At 35.2% G+C, this 21,113-nt stretch overlaps 3 protein-coding genes across 4 annotated transcripts; 1 reads left to right on the top strand and 2 right to left on the bottom strand.

Annotated features, from left to right (window-relative positions):
* Positions 1 to 616: 616 nt before the first annotated feature.
* LOC107416028 (cationic amino acid transporter 1) lies at positions 617 to 4,094 on the top strand. 2 transcript variants are annotated; one of them, XM_048474363.2, is made up of 3 exons: positions 617 to 770; positions 1,083 to 1,520; positions 2,525 to 4,094. In XM_048474363.2, the coding sequence occupies exons 2-3, from the start codon at positions 1,109 to 1,111 to the stop codon at positions 3,892 to 3,894; spliced, it is 1,782 nt and encodes a 593-aa protein (XP_048330320.2). In that variant the 5' UTR covers positions 617 to 770; positions 1,083 to 1,108; the 3' UTR covers positions 3,895 to 4,094. The 2 variants fall into 2 exon arrangements, with proteins under 2 accessions (XP_048330320.2, XP_060670688.1); XM_060814705.1 differs by having other exon boundaries at positions 641 to 770; positions 1,013 to 1,520.
* Positions 4,095 to 8,818: 4,724 nt separating this feature from the next.
* On the bottom strand, positions 8,819 to 10,033 carry LOC125422693 (disease resistance protein Roq1-like). Its single transcript, XM_060815059.1, has 2 exons — positions 10,026 to 10,033; positions 8,819 to 9,475 (listed from the first exon to the last, which is right to left on the bottom strand). The coding sequence occupies exons 1-2, from the start codon at positions 10,031 to 10,033 to the stop codon at positions 8,956 to 8,958; spliced, it is 528 nt and encodes a 175-aa protein (XP_060671042.1). The 3' UTR covers positions 8,819 to 8,955.
* A 492-nt stretch (positions 10,034 to 10,525) lies between these two features.
* On the bottom strand, positions 10,526 to 18,592 carry LOC107419450 (disease resistance protein RUN1). Its single transcript, XM_060814739.1, is given in 8 exon segments — positions 10,526 to 11,578; positions 11,685 to 12,530; positions 12,641 to 12,916; positions 13,029 to 13,538; positions 13,541 to 14,123; positions 14,520 to 16,363; positions 17,948 to 18,028; positions 18,254 to 18,592. Coding segments are annotated over 6 exon segments (3,216 nt in total). The 5' UTR covers positions 15,041 to 16,363; positions 17,948 to 18,028; positions 18,254 to 18,592; the 3' UTR covers positions 10,526 to 11,098.
* Between the last annotated feature and the right edge of the window lie 2,521 nt (positions 18,593 to 21,113).

Raw genomic sequence — 21,113 nt, 5'->3', positions numbered from 1 at the left:
TTCTAAAATGATATCTTCACAGGTAACAACAACTTTCCCACATATTTTTCTATATTGATGGGAATCTAATTCCTTGGACCTATACTTTTCCATCTTATAATGAATATCCAAATAAAAAAAAAAACATCACTTTTTCAAAAGAATTAGATTTGCGTTAACTTTATTGTTATCTAAACAGGCCGTAAAATTGGCTTTTATTTCTATTAATATGGTTGAATTAATTCTGAAGGAAAATGAAATTTGCTACTCATGATGAATCCTGAAAACAATTCTTAGTTTAGAGTTTTGGGTAACATGAAAGTCATTATAATCCAAGTCAAAATTTAAATCCTAGATCAGGAGGTGCATTGCAGAACTTATATGTTGTACTTTTAAAAAGGAAAAAGAAAAAAAAATTAATAAAGTTGTTGCTACTAAAAGTTTAAAAATGTAATTTTAATATTTTTGGGATTTGTTTTTTTTTTTTTTTTTTTTTTTCAAAGGAACAAGAAATTTATGGTGACTTTTCATGTCTATTTTCTGATATTGCATAAGAAAATATAAAGATAGGTGTTAGAATGGTTATTGACTTATTTTGTTTTATTTGCAATTTCCAAGTTCTTTATTTAATTTTGGACGTATATGAAAGATGTAGCACTGCCGACTGCTATATATTATTTAAGTGTTACCTGGTGGTGATGCACGGAGTTTTCCCACCTCCAATCCACAGCAAAAACGAGACCAGACAAGACAGCTTCTCCCATCTCTCCCTCTAGCCGGAAAGTTTGAAGGTTAGTTTGTTTGTTTGTATAGTAGCTGTCGAGATCTTCTTTACATTTTTTCTTTGATCTGCTTTTGTTGGGTTTCAGAATTTTTCATTTTCTACTTCTTTTTCCATGATTTTATCAGAATTTAATTTCTTTGTTACTTGTCTCTTTAAATATCATGTAATTGTTGTGAGTGTTGTGAATCTGATTTAATTATTATTATTATTATTATTTTTTTTTTTTTATTATTTTTTTTTTTAACTTAGTGTCAATGGGTTACCAAATGCAATAAATTCCTGGAAACTGATAATGATAAGATTGTTTATAAGTTTATAGAGGATATTTAGAAATATAAAATTAAAATGGGAACGGAGGAGGGCGATGGAGGGATATTGATCCGGGGGGGAAGATTATTTCGGTGCAGCAAAGACGATTTTCTGCCGGAAGAGTCGTTCAGGAGCTGGGGGAGCTATGCCAGAGCGCTCAAGGACACTCCCTTCCGCTTGAAGGATCGGCTCCTGACCCGCTCCCTGGACATCACGGAGTTGGTGGAGGTGAAGGCTCGGAGCCACAACGACATGAAGAAGAAACTCAACTGGTGGGACCTCATGTGGTTCGGCGCAGTCATCGGCGCCGGAATCTTCGTCCTCACCGGACTCCAGACCAGGGAAGTGGCTGGGCCTGCCGTCGTCTTATCTTATGCGGTTGCTGCTGTCTCCGCCATGCTTTCTGTTTTCTGTTACACTGAATTTGCTGTTGAGATCCCCGTTGCAGGTAGCTATGTTATTCTATTTATTTATTTATTTATTTCTTGAATTACATCAATTTTCTTCTACAACGCAATATATATATAGTCAAATTTTTAGTCAAATTATGAACAAACTTGTCATTATATTATTATATATATGCCATTATTCCAAGTGTTATTTTTCCCTTTCTCCTGATCTACATTTTTGACGTTTATTTGACTTACACTCCAAATAGATTTATTAGATTTATTATGAACAAACTAATTAATTGTTTAAATGAAATTCAAAAGTTTATGAGTTCATCCAATAATGCAATCTCTCATCTTAGATCAGAACATTTACATTTGAAGAGCTGAAAAGTAAAACCACACAAAATTGACCTAAAAGTACTAGTTATGTGTACGTAGCATTCAGAAATATGATTTTGAACAAATGTAAGAGTATAACTCGATATCATTTCATTTTCGGTTTTGTCTTATCACCTATCCTTATCCCTATTGGCCTATCCCATCCCAAACCCCATATGATGCATTTAAGCCATACAATGTCTGAATTCATATATCATTTTTTTTCCACAGCAGTGAAGTAAGATGAGGATAACATAAATCCAGCTCATATTGTGATTTTTTTTTCTTTCTTTTTTTTGGATAATCATTCGATCGCCTCTTTATTGACTTTGTATATCATTAATACAAGATTCTAGAGGTACATGTCTCTCTGGATTTCCATTCATTTGTTGTTTGCCCCACATGCACGACCTCTTGCTGGCCCATTCCATAAATTTTATTCACCATCAAGTATATATTTTATTTATTATTAGATTAGATGATATATCTTAATTAGTATTCAATAATCAATAATTGATTTGGAATTTAAAAAAAAAAAAACATAAAATGAAATTGGAGTACACCAGCGATATATATATGTACATATATGTTAATAATATAGAAGAAATTGATTGGCTAAATTATAATTAAAATATTGAAATGAATTGAATAATATGATGATGAATGGATGAATATGAATTAGGTGGATCATTTGCGTACCTAAGAGTAGAACTGGGAGACTTCATTGCGTTCATAGCAGCGGGGAACATCCTGCTGGAGTACGTGATAGGTGGTGCAGCCGTGGCACGTGCTTGGACATCCTACTTCGCCACGCTATGCAACCAGAAGCCGGAGGAATTCCGGATCGTGGTGAGCAGTCTGCCGAAGGACTACAACCAACTGGACCCAATTGCAGTGGTGGTGCTGATGGTCACCTGTGCATTGGCGGTGGCCAGCATCAAGGGCTCTTCCCGCTTCAACTACGTGGCCTCCATCGTCCACATGCTTGTCATCCTCCTCATCATTGTCGTCGGCCTTTCAAAAGCCGACCCCAACAACTACACCCCTTTCGCTCCTTTCGGAACGCGGGGGATCTTCAAAGCTTCCGCAGTGCTGTTCTTCGCGTATGCGGGATTCGACGGCATCACCACCATGGCGGAAGAGACCAAGAATCCTGGCCGCGACATCCCCATCGGTCTGGTGGGCTCCATGATCATCATTACCTTCCTCTACTGTCTGATGGCCGTGACGCTGTGCCTGATGCAGCCGCACCAGGAGGTGGACAAAAACGCCCCCTTCTCCGTAGCCTTCGAAGCCGTGGGGATGGGATGGGCCAAATACATTGTTGCCGCGGGCGCTTTGAAAGGAATGACAAGCGTCCTGCTTGTGGGAGCCGTGAGCCAAGGCCGATATCTCACTCACATTGCACGAACCCACATGATGCCTCCCTGGTTCGCCCATGTCCACCCGTGGACTGGGACCCCCATCAACGCCTCCCTCGTTTTGGCTGCAGCCACTGCTGTGATTGCCTTGTTCACGGACCTTGATATTCTCTCCAACCTCGTCTCCATTTCCACGCTGTTCATCTTCATGCTTGTTTCCCTCGCTCTACTGGTCCGCCGCTACTACGCCACCGGGGTTTCCACGCATGCTGATCGGCTGAAGCTGGTCGCGTGCCTCCTGTTCATTCTTGGCTCGTCCGTTGCCACCTCCGTCTACTGGGGTGTGAGCGATGATGGTTGGATTGGATACGCGGTGGCCTTGCCCTTCTGGTTGTTAGGAAATACGGGGCTTTGGCTTTTTGTTCCCCAAGCAAGGTTTCCGAAAGTGTGGGGGGTACCACTGGTCCCCTGGTTGCCGTCCGCTTCCATTGGAATCAACATCTTCCTTATTGGCTCCATAGATAAAGCTTCTTTTGTTAGGTTTGCAGTGTGGACTGTGATTATCTTGATTTACTATCTTTTCGTAGGATTGCATGCTTCCTTCGACATCGCAAAGGAATCTGAATCTCATCAAAACCAAAATGATGCCACCACCCAGTTGGAAATCAAGGATCAACCAACACTACCTTGACCTTGTAATCAATTAAGTTACAGATATAAAATGCTCATTGGTATATATTTATTATTTCAATATATGTAAACTGAAATATGACTTCTTAATGCTTTTGGCACGTGTGGATCTAGTCAAATTCTGTAATCCATCAGCTTGTTTCAAGGGTCCATGATTGCTTTTGAAAAATATATATATATCGTATATGAATGTTCAACTTACTTGTTTATGTATACATTATTTACTTTGACTATTGAAGCTTAAACGTGTGCTACGAAATTAGTACTCTCTATTTTGGTTAAATTGTAGATTAGATTCGTGAATTTAAAACATTTTATATTACTTTTTAATTTACAATTTGTTTTACATTGGTCTAAATTTTCAATATTGATTCTTAATTTAACTAACATAAAGCTTAAAAATTGAAAAAATTGATCATTTTTTTTTTTCAATTTTCAAACAAGATGAGGAAAAAGAATCGATTAATTGAATAATGAGAAAATCAGTTAACTTTCTCAATTTTCAAACGTTGTGTTAGCAATCAATTCGAGAATTTGGACTAATATGAATAAATTGTAAATTAAGAGATACAATATTTTAAACTTAAAGGTTTAATGTAAAATATAACTAAAATATAGGGTACTAAAGTGCAATTAATAAAAAATAAAATTAAACAAAAAATCGGAGAAGAAGAAGTAAGAAAGGAAATAACCTAGACCTGTAAAGTTGTTATTGTGTAAAAGATCAGAAAAAAAAAAAAAAAAGCATTTTCTGCTTGTCAATAAGGTCTTCTATATATATTTACCAAAAAACATAGGATATATATATATATATATATATATATCCATATATACACAATTAAGTTTAAATCATGTTTTTAATATACTTTTTTTTCAACTTTTAAATCGTTTTAAAAATTGAAATTTAAAATTATATTTATTTATATGATTTATTTTTTCTAAATAAAATTTTAGTATACCATTAAATCCATATTTTACCATATTTAAATTTTAAATCTTAACACTTAATGTAATAAAAAACTAATAAAAAATATGATATTAAAAATATATATCTACTTTAAAAACTGATTTATAATAAACAAATAAAAAACTATATGTGAAAATCCCCTTTACATTTTTCCAACCAAAATACTTGATGAAAGCAACATTAGTGTTTAATCAAATGTTTAAGTGTATACCCACGATATTTCGCTATAAAAGACGAAGTGCACCATTCAAAAAATAAATAAAAGCAGAGGGGGCTTCGACCATGGTAAATGGTATAAATAGTTTTCATCGCCTACGTTACAATGGGCAAGACGTAGCAGAATGACCGGTTTTATATATGTAAAAACCTTGGCTGTCTGTGTGTGTTCGCGCGTGCGTGGGAATACAAAATTGTTACATTTTAAAAAAAAAAATTAAAAATGTTTAGCTTTTTTTGCACCAATACGGCTAACCTTTGAGCTGGTTTGGTCACTCATTGGGTTATTGGGCTTATTTTAAAAGTGTTGTTTTTATAATTCTAAACCTACATTAATTATATGCTATGTTAGGGCATAGTTTAGACAAATGTGAGATTTTAATTTTGAATTACCCCTGATCTGGGGTTATAGTGAGAGGCATAGGTGCAAAAAAGTTAGAAAGTTTTTATTATTTTTTTAATTTTTTATATTAAAAGTGCAGGATTTTTTTTTAATATTATCCAAGGAAATAATGATTTTTATCAATGGATTGCCCTTGTAAAGCCCAAGCGATCAGAATTTGAACTCATCTTTTTACTTTAATAAATTTTACCCAAAAAAAAAAAAAGTAAAGCCCAAGCTATCAGAACTTGAACTCATCTTTTTACTTTAATAAATTTTACCCAAAAAAAAAAAAAAAGAAAAAAGAAAGAAAGAAAAGAAAGAAAAACCTTTTACATGAAGCATTCATCCTTAAAGAGTGCCTCTTACATTGAGCATTTTTAAAAGGTTAATTGCACTTTGGTGCATTTGATTTGTAAAATTTTGTGATTTATACCTTTAACTTTGAAAAGTATCAATTTAGGCATTTAATTTTTTTATTAATTTGTTAGAGATTGGTTCAAATGCCGTTTTAGCAAAACAAGTTAGTAACAACCGTCCAAAAACTTGTAACAGAGTTTGTATGAAAATAGAATAGGTTTTTTTATCAATAAGAATAGCAATCATATAGCAATAATATGGATAAAACTGTTATCAATTTGTTTAACAAAATTAAAAATATGAACATAAAATTTGTAACAAATTTAAAACTTAAATATTAAAAATGGTTACTTTTAAAAGTTAAAAACTTAAACCGCAAAATTTTAAAAACTTTGAAATTAACTCTTTTGTAAAATAAAATTACCACACCAATAAAAAGAAAAAAAAAAAATTGGAAAAATACCCAATTGGTCCCCCACGTAGAGTAGAAGGTGCTAAATGGACTAATGGATTTTTTAGTATTATAATTTATACAAAAACTGAAAATGAAAAAGGAAGAAATATGTGCATGCCCATGCGTAAAGTAAAAGCAAGACCTAAAATTGGTTGGCAACTTGGCATCAAATACAATGGTCGATGAATTCGATGTTTTGGTAGTGTTGTCCCAACACTGCACCGCTTTTACACATGTTAACTACTACTAGTGAGAGAAGCTGAATTCTTTCCCATTTATTTTTATTCAAATTAAATATGTATTTGTTTTTTGTAATTATTATTATTATTATTATTATTATTATTTCCTGAAAATGTATACTCATATGTTGGGAAAAACAATCTTTTATATTTTAGTATTGGTGAGAAGGGTTTTAGATTTGGCATATGTAGGATCACATATATCAAAGGAAATCCAAGGGATGGTCAATGTCTAATGTCAAATGTCTCAAGGAATTCTGAGAAGAATGAAACACTACGTACTAAGAAGTTTGGTAGCTCTGAAATACGTGTTTGTTGGGGTAGGGGAACTGATTTAACGAATAGATTGGAGATTTTTAGTACTTGCAAGTTACTAGTTGACTTGAACCTTTTACAGATGGTTATTACGAGGCTGCCAGGAGCGATGCTAGTCCTGCAGTTGTGGTCTCCTACTTCATATCAGGCGTTGCTGCATTGCTCTCCATCTTATGCTACACCGAGTTCTCCGTTGAACTCCACGTGCGGGAGGATCATTTGCCTATCTCAGGGTCGAACTCGGAGACTTCGCTGCCTATATTGCTACCGGGAACATTCTTTTCGAGTACATGATAGCCAGTGCCAGCGTGGCAAGGTCCTGGGCTTCATACTTTGCCACCCTGTGCAAATCACCAACCTAACGATTTCAGTTTGAATGTCTCTGCCCTCGCCGAGAACTACAACCACTTGGACCCAATCACGGTGGTGGTCTCCATTTCAGTCTGTATCGGTGCACTCGCCTCAACTCGGTCACAAGCATCATACATATCTTTGTGTTGGCCTTTATACTCATAGCGGACCTAACCAAGGCTGACCCTGCTAACATGGCAAGCTTCACGCCCTTCGGTGTCAAAGGCATCTGATAGATTGCAGTTTTCAAGGTCAAGGTATTTTAAATTCTGGAAGGGCAACTTCAAACTGCTGCTGTACGAATCAACCAGCCGAAGCAACTCCTGACTATGCTATCTATTGAGCAAGGCAACTCTTTTACAGCAGTACCAGATAAACAGAGTTTTATCTAAAAATTTTATTTCTACATTAATATTGGGCAGCCTTTCAATACTAAAGCAGCTTATGAGATTTAGTGTTCCAAGATACATAGAGTGAAGACTGTTTGGAAGAATCTTGAGGTTACTACAAAACTTAAGGTCCAATGTGGGCAGCCTTTTGAGAGATCCAACAGAATCATGAATCTCAACTAAGCTAGTACACTCCCCAAGGTATAAACTCTTTAAGTTTTGGAGCTGTTGAAAGGTCAGGAATTTCGGTTAAGAATTTGGAGGAACTTAAGTTCACAGCTCTCAAACTTTTGAAATTCTGTATACAAAAAACAAAAGACAAAGGAAAACTAAAAACCTTCTCAAGTGAGCCTTCCAAGAACAAAACAATATAACTATATAAGAAACAATGAAACACATAATATTCGTACCTTGAGTCCTTCCCCAAGTTGTTGAATAGGGCTATTAGGCATATTAAGTCTGACAAGCTGTTTGGGGCCATGATTGAGAGGTAAAGTAGGAAGATATCCAGGCCAATCAACGAATCTCAATTCAGTAGGAAGATATTTTATGGGTGTTGAAAGAATTACATTACGAAAAATAAGCAATCGTAGCCTTTTCATTTTTTTGAATGCTTGGGAACTCAGGTACAGAGTCTTCTGTTTTGGGAAGACCAACTTAATGCCTTCAATTGCGTTTGCTCCCTAAACAGTTCAAAGCAAAGTGAATGATGCATGAGGACATAAACAAGAAAAAAATAATAACAAAAATTAGTGTTTTTCTTTTTTTCTTTTTTTTTTTTTTAAATGAAAATAGTCTAATTGACAACCCTTACCATGTTTTCCAATAATACATGAATAACATCCTCAGTTAACCATAGTCTACTGCGTTTGCCAACTTCAGGAGATTCTTGGCAGACAACTTCCCAACCCACTTCTTGTATTAAATTATGCATTCTCACTTTGCCGTCCCACTCTACAGTAATGAGAGACATATCAATAAGCACTTCAATTCCGATGATTGGAGAGAGATCAAAACACTGAAGCGCTTTGATGACATAATCTCTGTCCTCTCCAAGAATGAAACATGCAATATCAAGAAAGATTGTCTTTTCATTATCCTGTAAAGCATCGAAACTTATTTTAAGTATTGCATAAACCTGCTCGTCGGGTTTCCTTTCTATATCCTTGATGGCACTCTTCCATTCAAGTTTGCTCCTACCGCATAGAAAGGAACCAAACACCACTAGCGCCAAAGGATTCCCATCCACATATTCTACAACACGCTGTGAGATTTCATGGTAACCTTCTGCTGGCTTGTTCTCTTTAAAAGCATTCCAGCTAAGAAGTTCAAGAGCTTCATAGTGCTTAAGTCCCTTAACCTCATAGGTTCTATCAACTCCATAAGTGGTTAAGAAGTGCTCATTTTAGCTGTTATGATAACTCTACTCCCTGGGCCAAACCAATCCTGCCCTCCAGCCAATGTCTCCAACTGGTCTAATTGATCGACATTATCAAGAATTAGAAGTACACTTTTGTGACAAAGTCTCTCCCTTATGATGTTGATACGTCTATGTGTACTCCCAACTTTTAAATTTTGATCCCCCAACATGTCAAACAGAAGTGTTTCCTGTAACTGAACCAAACCATAATATTGCTGTGATGTTTCCCTAACGTTCGCAAGGAAGCTAGAACCTTCAAAATCATCAGCAAAATTGTTGCAAAGAGCTTTAGGAACAGTTGTCTTGCCTATACCACCAGTTCCATGAATCCCTATCACTCCGACATCATTTGCTTCTACATTTGCTAATGAACCCAAATACTGTACACAGGCATCTATGCCAACTGGATATTTGGCAACATAAAGAGGCGTGCGATTCAGTTTGCTCAATGTTGCTTCCACAATTCTCTTGATTAACTCAGATTCATCTCTGCCAATATAGAAGACAACTTTAAGAATTTATAACAATATGAATTACTAATATGGTAAATGTGACAAAGAGGTAAGTGGTCTTATGTATTTAAAAAAAAAAAAAAAAAAAAAAAAAAAAAAAAAAAGGGGGTCAGGTAGCAAAGGTTAAGATTAAGTTTTACTTTTCATATATTCAACGGTCCAAGAGTTTATGACTTTCCATTGGGAACTCCTATGAATTTGTCTTATTTTCTATTATTTGATACTCAACTTGTAATATTTTTTGATATTGAAAAATGGGAATTGGAACTCTAAAATTTGCAGATCAAAGTAGCTTTAATAAAAAAAAAGTTAAACAAATAAAAGTATCATTTGGAAACATGAGTTTGTTTTTAATTTTTAATATTTTTATTTTTTCATATCTAATTGTATATAATTTGTTTATATAAAGTATCTATTGACCGTAGTTATAGTTTATTAAATATTTAATAAAAGAAAACGAAAGAAATAAAACTACAACAAAAAAGCCAAAATAAATTATTAGTAATAGATGGACTCTACCAGTCTACCTACTCATGTCTAAACCACATAGGACTAATACAAAACTCCAGTACAAGGAAGTACAATTCCGTAGGATCTTAATTACCAAAAAAAGTAAAATAACATAAAATAAAAAATTCTGTAGGATGTTGGCCAACTCTATATTATTGCATATTTGATGGTTTCATAGTCTTGCTTGGCAACTCCAACCAAGGTTTTCATTACATGTTCATAAGAGTCAGCGCGAGTATCAAAATACACATGTCAAAGACCCTCATTAGAACCTTTGGTAGTTGGAGACAACATGGTTAACGACATGTCGCAATGTTTGGTAACAAGGAAGAAAGAAAGAGAAAATTAAAAGGGAAAAGAGGAAGGAAAGAGTATAAGTCTATAATTGTCTTTATTGAGCCAAAAAAAAAAAAAAAAAAAAAAGAAAGTGTAGTTTCTACAAAACTATAGAAGGTTATAAGTTTTTGAAAGAACAAAAGTGTCAATTTATCATTTTGTTTATGCAAACAGCAAAAGCTTTAGAAAATGAGGCTATTTAATTAATGTTATTATTTCCAAAAGCAAAATAACAGCTAAATGGCCAAATTTCTAAGCAGTCAACAAGTCATGCCATAGTTCACAAATATAATAATAAGATAATTCTCTGAAGCTTTAAAAGCTACTAAGAAAAACATGCCAAAAGCAGATTGGATGCCAAAAAAATCCATAAGATGCCAGCATCTCTACAAGTAGTTTCAATTTCTTCTAACAAAGTTCAGTGATTTCATATACGTATAAGAAAGCTACTGATCCTTGTATTTCTTCACCACTTGTTCCAAATTTTCGACCTCCTTGTTATATTTACAGATACGGTATATGGACCTGCACCAACATTTAGAGATTGTTATGTTATGTCACAGATAGAATTTATAAAATCTAGTATGGTCTTTGTAAAACCGGTTTCCATGGTCCTGTAAAACTATTTTCCATGGTAGCTAATAAGCTGAGCAACGTTACCCATAGTAGGACGACTTGGGATTCCAATGCAGAACAAAAAGCCTTATCATATAAAAAAACCATTCCAAAAGAGTGCAGCATCTAATTAGTCTCTCTACTTTTTTTGTTTTTTTGCTATGACCTTATTCTGTTCTTGTGTATGCATGCAGCAAAGACCTTTCCTTTTGTCATTACTGGCTGAATACAGAGAAGGAGGAGGAAGACATGCGAGCTTGTTTTCATCTTCATCCCATATAACGTGGACTCCACACATAGAGATAACTTTTTCATATTTGAAAAAAGCATGCAGGCTGCAAATGAAACGAACAGGGAGATACAAAAGGCACATGTGGCCTGGCTTTACTGAATTGATATATCTGAGAAGTTTTTGGGACGAACAAGGATCATTCGTCTTAAAATCCACAGTTAAAATAACTTGTTTGCAGTACAATTTGAAAACTGCACAGATAATCACTCCTGCAGTACTCTTCAATCCTTTTGAATCCAAAACCAAGCTTACTGAATCCCCTTCACGTGTTTTGGTAAACCAGTGCGGAATATGACGTCCTGGATGTATAACTTTGATTTCGATGTGCTTCAAAGAGTACATAGCAGTTAAATGAAAAAGAAATTTTTTTTATAAACAATGAAGCATGATATCAAGTGAAAATAGAGAGAGAGAGAGAGAGAGAGAAACCTACCTTATTCCGTTTGATCTTGTCCATCAGATTGTCGTTAGTGTCAAGTAACGATTTGCAATCACTTGCATCCAGAAGCATTAGATTTCCTGGAAGCTCTGGAATTTTCGTAAGGGATTCACAGTTGTCCAAAAGAAGTCTATGGAGTTGATGAAACCTCTCAAAAGATGGAAGGCTAACAAATTTGTTGCCTCCTAGGAGTAACCTTTCAAGATTGTCAAATCCATTAGGAGCCAAGAGGAAATCTGCTTCTAATAAATTGCAGTTTTCAAGAATAAGGGATTTTAATTTCTGGAATGGCAAGTTCAAACTGTCATCAGGATCAACCAGAAGCCACTCCTTCCTATTTGAGAAGGACATGTTCTTTGGAAACTTAAAGAGATTTAAGCAACCATGAAGATCAAAAAACTCAAGTTGATGCAGACTATAAATGCTATTTGGAATACGATCAAGTTTTTCACAAAAGGCCAAGTCCAGGAATTTAAGCCTAACCAGTTTATCGATTGAGGAAGGTAACTCTTTTATAGCAGTGCCAGATAAACAGAGCTTATATAAAAATTCCATTTCTATATTAATATTGGGAAACTTTTCAATACTAAAGCAGCTTGTGAGATTTAGTGTTCCAAGATACTTAGAGTGAAGACTGCTTGGAAGAATCTGGAGCTTATCACAAAACTTAAAGTCCAATGCGCCCAGCCTATTGAGAGATCCAACAGACTCATGAATCTCAACTAAATTTGTACACTGCCTGAGGTATAAACTCTCGAGTTTTTGTGCTGTTGAAAGGTCAGGAATCTCTGTTAAGAATTTGGAGGAACTTAAGTTCACAGCTTTCAAGCTTTCAAAATTCTGTATACAAAAGGAAAAGACAAAGGAAAAGGAAAAACCTATGCAAGTAAGCTTTCAAGAACATAACTATAAAACTATATTAGAAACAATAAAACACATAATAATTGTACCTTGAATGCTTCCCCAAGTTGGTGAATTTGGCTATTAGGCATATTAAGTATGACGAGTTGTTTGGGGCCCGGATTGAGAGATAAAGTGGGAAAGGGATAACCAGGCCAATCAATGAATCTCAATTCAGTAGGAAGATATTCAATGGTTGTAGAAAGAACTACATTACGAAAAATAAGCAATCGCAGCCTTTTCATTTTCTTGAATGCCTTGGAACTCAGGTACAATGTCTTTTGTTCAGGCAAGTCCAACTTAATGCCTTCAATTGCATTTGTTCCCTAAAAAGTGCAAAGCACAGTAAATGCTGCATCCAGGGCATAAACAAGAATAACTAATAACAAAACAAGTTCAAAAACAAAAATTGAAAAGAGTCTAATTGACAACCCGTACCATGTTTTCCGAGAATACAGGAAAAACATCCTCAGCTAACCATAATCTACTGCGTTTGCCAACTTCAGGAGATTCTTGGCGGATAATTTCGCAACCCACTTCTTGTATTAAATTATGCATTTGCACTCTGCCTGACTCTATAGTAATGAGAGACATATCACGAAGAACTTCAATTCCGATGGTCGGACAGAGATTAAAACACTCAAGTGCTTTGATGACATAATCTCTGTCCTTTCCAACAAAGAAACATGCAATATCAAGAAAGATAGTCTTTTCATTATCCTGTAAAGCATCGAAACTTATCTTAAGTATTCCATAAACCTGCTTGTGGGGTTTCCTTCCTATATCCTTGATGGCACTCTTCCATTCAAGTTTGCTCCTACCACTTAGAAAAGAACCCGACACCACTATCGCCAAAGGAAGCCCATTAGCATATTCTACAACACACTGCGAGAGTTCATGGTAACCTTCTACTGGCTTATTCTCTTTAAAAGCGTTCCAGCTGAGATGAGAAGTTCAAGAGCTTCATCATAATTAAGTCCCTTAACCTCATATGTTGCATCAACTCTATAAGTGGTTAAGAAGTGCTTATTTCTAGTTGTTATGATAACTCTACTTCCTGGACCAAACCAAGCATGCTCTCCAGCTAATGCCTCCAACTGGTTTAATTGATCCACATCATCCAGAACCAGAAGTACACTTTTGTGACAAAGTCTATACCTTATGATGTTGATGCCTCTGTGTGTATTCCCAACTCGTAAGTGAACCCCCAACATTTCAGACAAAAGAGTTTGCTGTAACTGAACCAAACCACAGTATTGCTGTGATGTTTCTCTAACATTTGCTAGGAAGCTAGAACCTTCAAAATCATCAGCAAATTTGTTGAAAAAAGCTTTGGCAACAGTTGTCTTGCCTATACCACCAGTTCCATGAATCCCAATCACTCTGACATCATTTGCTCCAACATTTGCTAATGATTCCAAAGACTGTACATAGGCATCTATTCCAACTGGATGTTTGGCAACATAAAGAGGTGTGCGATTCAGCTTGCTCAATGTTGCGTACACAATTCTCTGGATTAACTCAGATTCATCTCTGCCAATATAGAAGACAATTTTAAGAATTTATAGTAAATAGTATGAATTATTGGTTTGGTAATTGTCACAAAAAGGTAAGGCGTCTTGCGTGTGAGGGGAAAAAAAGGGCTTAACTATGTATGGGGATTTTCATATTGTTAGGTAGCTACGATTAGATCAGGTTTTGTTTTTCATATATTCCTGACATAAATCAGTATTTTCTGGATTCTGAAGTCTTAAAACTTTGGCTTATCATTTGGTGAATGATCGACAGAGAATATAAAACACAAAATCTAATTAATTAGTGGGGGTAGTAGGGAGATAAAGTCCGCTATCCTTCTCCAAATTAACTATACCTATCATGTAAAGGAAGCAAGGGAATTTTGAATTAACATTGATAAAAAAGAGCACATACCCTTTATTTAAATGCCATCCGGATAGATTGCCCGCTTTCCTCAAAGCTATCTTCCATTTGGGCAGCCTTTCCTTATGCTTACTACTAGTATTGGAATCACGGGGAGCTTCATATAAAAGTAAAGCATCTCCAAAAGAGCCTGTCTGATTTCTTACATGGGAAGGCTCTACATTGAGAAAGATTGGCCAAACCAACTGTCCAAATGATTCTCGACAATCCAAGATCATGACAAGCTCATCCAAACACCATGCAGAGGAAGCATAGTTTTTGGAGAAGATAACAACGGATATTTTGGATTCTTGAATTGCTGTGATGAGCGAGGGTGATATTTCTTCTCCCCTTATAAGCTGGTTGTCTATGAAAGTTTGGATTCCTCTCTGACGCAAAGCGTGATTAAGATGTGAAGTGAAATTGTTGCGAGTATCTTCACCTCTAAAACTCAAGAAAACATCATATTTCAGACGTTGAGGTGTGGAAGAAGAAGAAGAAGAAGAATAGGAGGTCAAGGCCGTTTGGGCCATGGAAAATGTGTTACAATTGGCTTTCAGGGTTACTGCTCACTGCCTCTTCAGCTTTTTAATCACAAGAACAATGAGAGGATGGTAACTTGAAAAGAATCGATCAACGAATTAGATTGAACATTCTCCCGAGTACCGACTTTTGAAAATGGTATGTCGGCAGGTTCACCTTTAGTCGAAAGAATCAATCAACGAATTCACGTAAAGAATCTAATTCCTCGTCGAAATTGAATGGCATTATTTTATTCATCTTTATTGTTTATGGTCCAATTAGCAAGAACAATTCACTTGTTATTTCTTGGTAGTTTCCATGTAGACAAGATCGATTTCTTGGTAGTTTCGATGTAGACGAGATCACTTGCTATTTCTTGGTAGTTTCCATGTAGACTATACGTAGTTAAAACAAGCTTGACATAAAAGACAACCATTGCATCACATCACTAGGACAAACAACATACAAACATAATCTTGTGGTACGTTGACTTGACTCTACAGTGTAAATTTTTTATTAGTAAATTTCTTTCAATTTTCCTGTCGGTCCTAATTTAGTCTGTAATTTTTCCTTTTCATGCCCTCAACTATCACTGAATTATGTAAAAAGACATTTTCATCTCGATGTCATTCTCGTTCACAAACTTAGTAAAGGCCAAGTGAAATGAATAACAAATGGGGATCGATCATCCTTTTACAACATGCTTATGATCAGAATTCACAGTAAACTAATTACTCAATGTTTCAAACGGCGAATGCCTAAGGCTAGCAGTTGGTATAAATATCAAGGCACTGAGGTCTTTGCCTTCTAAGCATAAATTTAAATTACTACATTATATACATAAAATATAAAATATACATAAAATTATTAAAAATAATTATGAAACTAATAAATAAACAAAAGAACTCTGCAGAATCTCACATAACTCATGCAATAGTTGAAAAACATAATAAGATAATTCTGAAGCTTTAAGCTACTGAGAAAAACATCCCAAAAATCCATAACATGCCAAATATTTCTACAAGTAGTTTCAATTCTTTAAACAAAGTTGAGTGGCATCAACTTTGTCCTCTCCATCTAATTCATATACGCATGAGAAAGCTACTGATCCTTGAACCTCTTCTCCACTTGTTCCAAACGTTCAATCTCCTTGTGAAGGTAAATAGGCCCGTAACAACATTTAGACAGTTATATAATGTTACAGGTAGAATTTAAATATAGTATGGTTTTGTAAAACTGATTTCCATGATAGGAGTAGTGAAAAGTTTTCCAACATACCAATAAAGGAGACATGCTATAGCACATAGAATTACATTCCTTCAAGGTTTGTAGATCTGCACAACATAACATCCATGGTTAAGGGCTTAAAGTTGTTTTAAAAAAAAAAAAAAAAGGGCAATTAGAGGTGTTAGTTAGGTGAAAAAAGGGGCTTGAGGTTAGGGATGAAGGATACAGAAAAGAAGTGAAGACATTGGACCTCAAGATTTATGAACAGCATCCTTGAGCAGTACCCATGATTTGAACAATAGGTTAATAACTAAGAAAACAGAGAGAGATATATGAACAATAGGTTAATAACTAAGAAAAAAGAGAGAGATAGAAGAAGAAGGAGAAGAAGAAGAAGAAGAAGAGGGTTGAAGGATACAGAAAAGAAATGAAGAAAGACATTGGACCTCAAGATTTATGAACAGCATCCAAGAGCAGTACCCATGATATGAACAATATGTTAATAACTAAGAAAACAGAGAGAGATATATGAACAATAGGTTAATAATTAAGAAAACAGAGAGATATATGAACAATAGGTTAATAACTAAGAAAACAGAGAGAGATAATAGAAGAAGAAGAATAAGATGAAGAAGAAGAAACAAACTTTTGAAACACATGCCTTATAAACCAAAATACTCAAGTTTATTAGGCAACCTCAAAACGTCCTATGCAATAGAGTACTCTTGAAAAATAACTCAATCACTTTCTACTACTACGATAAACATTTTGCATGAATGATAAATAAATACTGATAATCAAAAAATCATTTGCTGTGATACCCCAGGATAAAGACATTATCCTTTAGAAAGTCAGACATGATCCACAGTCATGTAAGTGTTTATTCACTTGTTGAGTGTACCCTTATAACAAACAGGTCTACCGCTCAGCAGCGTTAAGAGATATTACATGGATAAATAGACTGCCAAACAATAACAGTACCATAATGCAAAAGAGGATTTAACCCTCTCCACAACTAAACTTTCCTTCATTGAGAAAATAATTTTAACTTATCTTGAGCTCTCAACTAATTTTCATACTAGTTTTGCATATACATATTTCAGAGATAAGAACAAGTAATGATTTCAAGAAGAATTATAAGTACCAGGTTCACAAACATAACATCTTTGATTAAAAAGCTATGAAAAGATAATTTTGGTAAATTTAAATCTGAAGATAAAACCATATTTCCTGAAATTTAAAGAGGAGCTTTTATGAAATATAACTCTTATTGTACTAGATCCGGAAACTTGTACAAGCTACCTAAGTACATTCCTAAAAGTACTCTTAAAAACCAAAAAAAAAAAAAAACAAAAAAACAAAAAAATGAGAGGGCGCAATGAATAGCAGGATTTCAAATGAGGCAGGTTAGGGATTAATAATTTTACAGGTTGTTTGATTGGTACCCATAAAATCGTTCTTTCCCATGAAGGGAAATTTGGAAAGCCAAGCAATTATGATTATCCTTTTCCACAGATAGCAGCTATGAGAAAATTGACTCTTCTAAGATTAGTTGTGGAAAAGGAACTAACCATTGTTAATTGACTAGGGTATCTATAATGATGATGATGCTACAAAATCGCCATTGTTAGATTCCAATTCCCTAACTAAGAAATGAATAAAAAAAGTAAAAGTTCCATGAAAAAACTCACAGATTTCTCACAGCGATCTCTCAGAGCTGCAGTACATACCTCAGACGTGCACATCAAACGATGCTCGTTCTTCCAAGATATCTAAATCCAAACAAAGAATAAATTTTCCAAATTACCTTACCCCAATTATTCTCCTATATTTCCGAGAAAACACAAGAAAAAAAAAAAATGAAAACCCAGATCCCAAAAATCCGCAATTTTTTTTATTCCGAAAATCCGCAAATTTTTTTTCCCCACAATTTAAGCAGAGAAGTAAAATGAAAAAAGAATCGAAAAAGGAAAGGAGAAGAACCTAGAAGCTGAAACCTAGCAAAGGGTACGACGAAAAGCGCAGGTTGGAGGAGGATGAGAGAGACCAGAGAAACCAAGCGGTTCTTGTGTTGTCCACGAGGATCTCAGGGATTGCTGGAGCTGAGTGTTTTTGCTGCTTCTTTTTTTCATTATTATTAGATCTGACGTACGAAGTCTGAAACAAAAGGTTGCAGAATCACTAAAATCAAGCAAAAAGTAAAGAACCCAAGCTCAATTAGTCCAATTCCATTAGCAAATCACAAGCAGCTCTCAGAGCTTTCAACGAGTGAACAATAGAGGAGAAAGATGATCAAATATTTTATACAATCAAAAGACACTAAGAACGACGCCGTTGTGTGTACAACCGTCGGTAACACATGGCATCTGGTGGTATCTTCTCACACCAATCAGATGCGGTACGTAAACGTCCATAACTTGCAGTACAAGCAAAGCAAAAACGACACCGTTAAACATAAAACAAAGGGTTTTAAAAAGACACGATTACGGATATGGACACGTGGACAAATCAAATTTATAAAAACTCAACAACAGTCATCAAAAACCATTCTTTTTCTTAGATCGCCAGAGTCCCCCACCAAAAACTATGTATTCATATTTTAGAATATCTTATCTTTCTAAAATATGAGTGCACAAGTCGCCACTTTTGTCAAATGACACTGTCATAGTCACAGGCCAAATGACACTGCCATAGTCACTTTTAGTCACTTTAGTAAAATATGAATACACAAATCGCCACTTTTGCCAACTCTTATAGTCGTCATACACGAAGGAGGAGGAGCAGGACATGGTGTGGTTTTGTTGTCAACTTCATCCCATACAATGTGGAATCCACACATAGAAATAAAGTTTCTATAACCATTGAAAAATGAGACGCTAATTTAGTTGTTACCAGTCCAGGAGTAGTACATAAAACGAACAGGGAGATGGTGAAGGCACATGTGACCTTGCTTTGCTGAAAGGATATATCTGAGAACGAGGAGCCTTGAACGTTGCAGTAGTTCGCCCGGACAAACATCATTCGTGTCACAATGTATCCAATTTTTTTTCCTGGTCCGATTTGAAAACTACACAGATAATCACTCCTGCAATTTTCTTCAATTCAAGTCCATAGATTTTCCTTCACATTTATTGGTAATCCAGTGTGGAATTTGACGTCCTGGACATATAACTTGGATTTCGGTGTCCTTCAAGAATACGTTAGGAGTTAAATGGAATTAAAAAAAAAAAAAAATCATTATATATAATATAGCACAATATCAAATGAAAAAAAAAAAAACATTGCCGATATTAGTCACAATTAATGATTTGCAATTACTTGCATCAACAACCATTAGATTTCCTGGAAGCTCTGGAATTTTATCAAGGTATTCACAGTTGAACAAATCAAGTTGCCGAAGTTCAGAAAACCCGCTTAAAACATGGAAAGCTAACAAATTTGTTGCCACATAGGCGTAAAATTTTAAGATTATCAAATCCATTAGGAGGCATCAGGAAATCAGCTTCTGATAGAATGCAGTTTTCAAGATCAAGCCATTTTAATTTCTGGAAGGGCAATTTCAAACTGCTGCTATCCGAATCAACCGGCCGAAGCAACTCCTTCCTTGAGAACTGAGAGAGTTTTGAGCAACTGGAAAGAAAAAAAAAAATGCTCAAGATTATGCAAGTTATAAATGTTATTTGGAATATGCTCAAGTTTTTTACAACAGGACAAGTCTAGGAAATTAAGCGTGACTATGTTATCAATTGAGCAAGGCAACTCTTTTATAGCAGTACCAGATAAACGGAGTGTATGTAAAAATTTAATTTCTACATTAAAATTGGGAAGCTTGTTAGTTGTGATTCAATTGAGAGGAGGTCAAAAGTCAACGTTTCCTATAGCTTCAATTGTGAAACGGTGCCGTTGCAGTTAAGAAGGTGGTTATGATGAGTCAGCAAGTTAGTTTTCTGTTTTGGCTATAAAAACTGCAGAAACAGAAAAGGATAACAGCTTCGATTAAGCTCTCGATCAAAGGCATTTTTCAGGTTCTTGTTCTTCTTTCTTTGTTGGTTGTAAATTCCTCTTTTCTCTGAGTTTATCATCTCTTTCTCTAGAGTGATTAGGCCATCCTGCATGAGTGGTTTTGTGAGAAAGTGAGAGGTTGTAAAAGGGGTTCCAGGGTTGGTTTTCAGGGTATAAATAACCATCATAGAGGAAGAGAAGCTTCTGTATTGATCACTGTTCATAGTGCAAGAACTCTTTGGATGGAGTTCACCAACGATGTAGGTCTCTTTTAGACCCAACCTCGTTAAAATCTAGTATGTTTTCTATGTGTTTCTTTCTTTTAATGCTGTTGTGAATGAGTTTTGTATTGAATTAGTTTTCAATAGTGGTATCAGAGCTGTTTCTTATACTCATTCACAAGAAAGAAGCTGCTGCCTGCCAATTGTTCGAAGAAATTCTTGAGTGACGAACCAGAAGGCTAAATGGGTTCAAAGGTAGAGTTAGAGGTCTTCAATAGAAAAGGAGATTTTCTCTTATGGAGACAGAAGATGAAGGCTGTCTTGATGCAACAGAAAGTTGCCAAAGCAATAGATGGTTCCTTTCCAGAGAGTCTCACGGAAGAATAGAGGAGAGACATGGATGAAATTGCCTACAGCACCATAATTTTACATCTGTCTGACAGCATCTTGAGGAAGATAAATGATTCTAAGACCACTTCTGAAATCTGGAGTAGATTAAAGCAATTATATTTGGTTAAATCTTTGCCAAATAAAATATACTTGCTGGAGAAATTTTTTGGTTTCAAGATGAATCCAACAAAGGATTTAGAGGAGAATCTTGATGAATTTAACAAGCTGGGTTTAGATTTGGCTA

Source organism: Ziziphus jujuba, chromosome 2 (assembly GCF_031755915.1).
Source record: "Ziziphus jujuba cultivar Dongzao chromosome 2, ASM3175591v1".
Classification (NCBI taxonomy): domain Eukaryota; kingdom Viridiplantae; phylum Streptophyta; class Magnoliopsida; order Rosales; family Rhamnaceae; genus Ziziphus; species Ziziphus jujuba.
Note: the sequence above shows the minus strand (reverse complement) of the source record. Positions and strands in the feature narration are given on the sequence as shown.

Coding starts and splice junctions, on each gene's coding strand:
- LOC107416028 (XM_048474363.2), top strand. CDS start 1,109: ATGGGAACGGAGGAGGGCGATGGAGGGATATTGATCCGGGGGGGAAGA. Junction 1,521..2,524: donor TGTTGAGATCCCCGTTGCAG/GTAGCTATGTTA, acceptor AATATGAATTAG/GTGGATCATTTGCGTACCTA.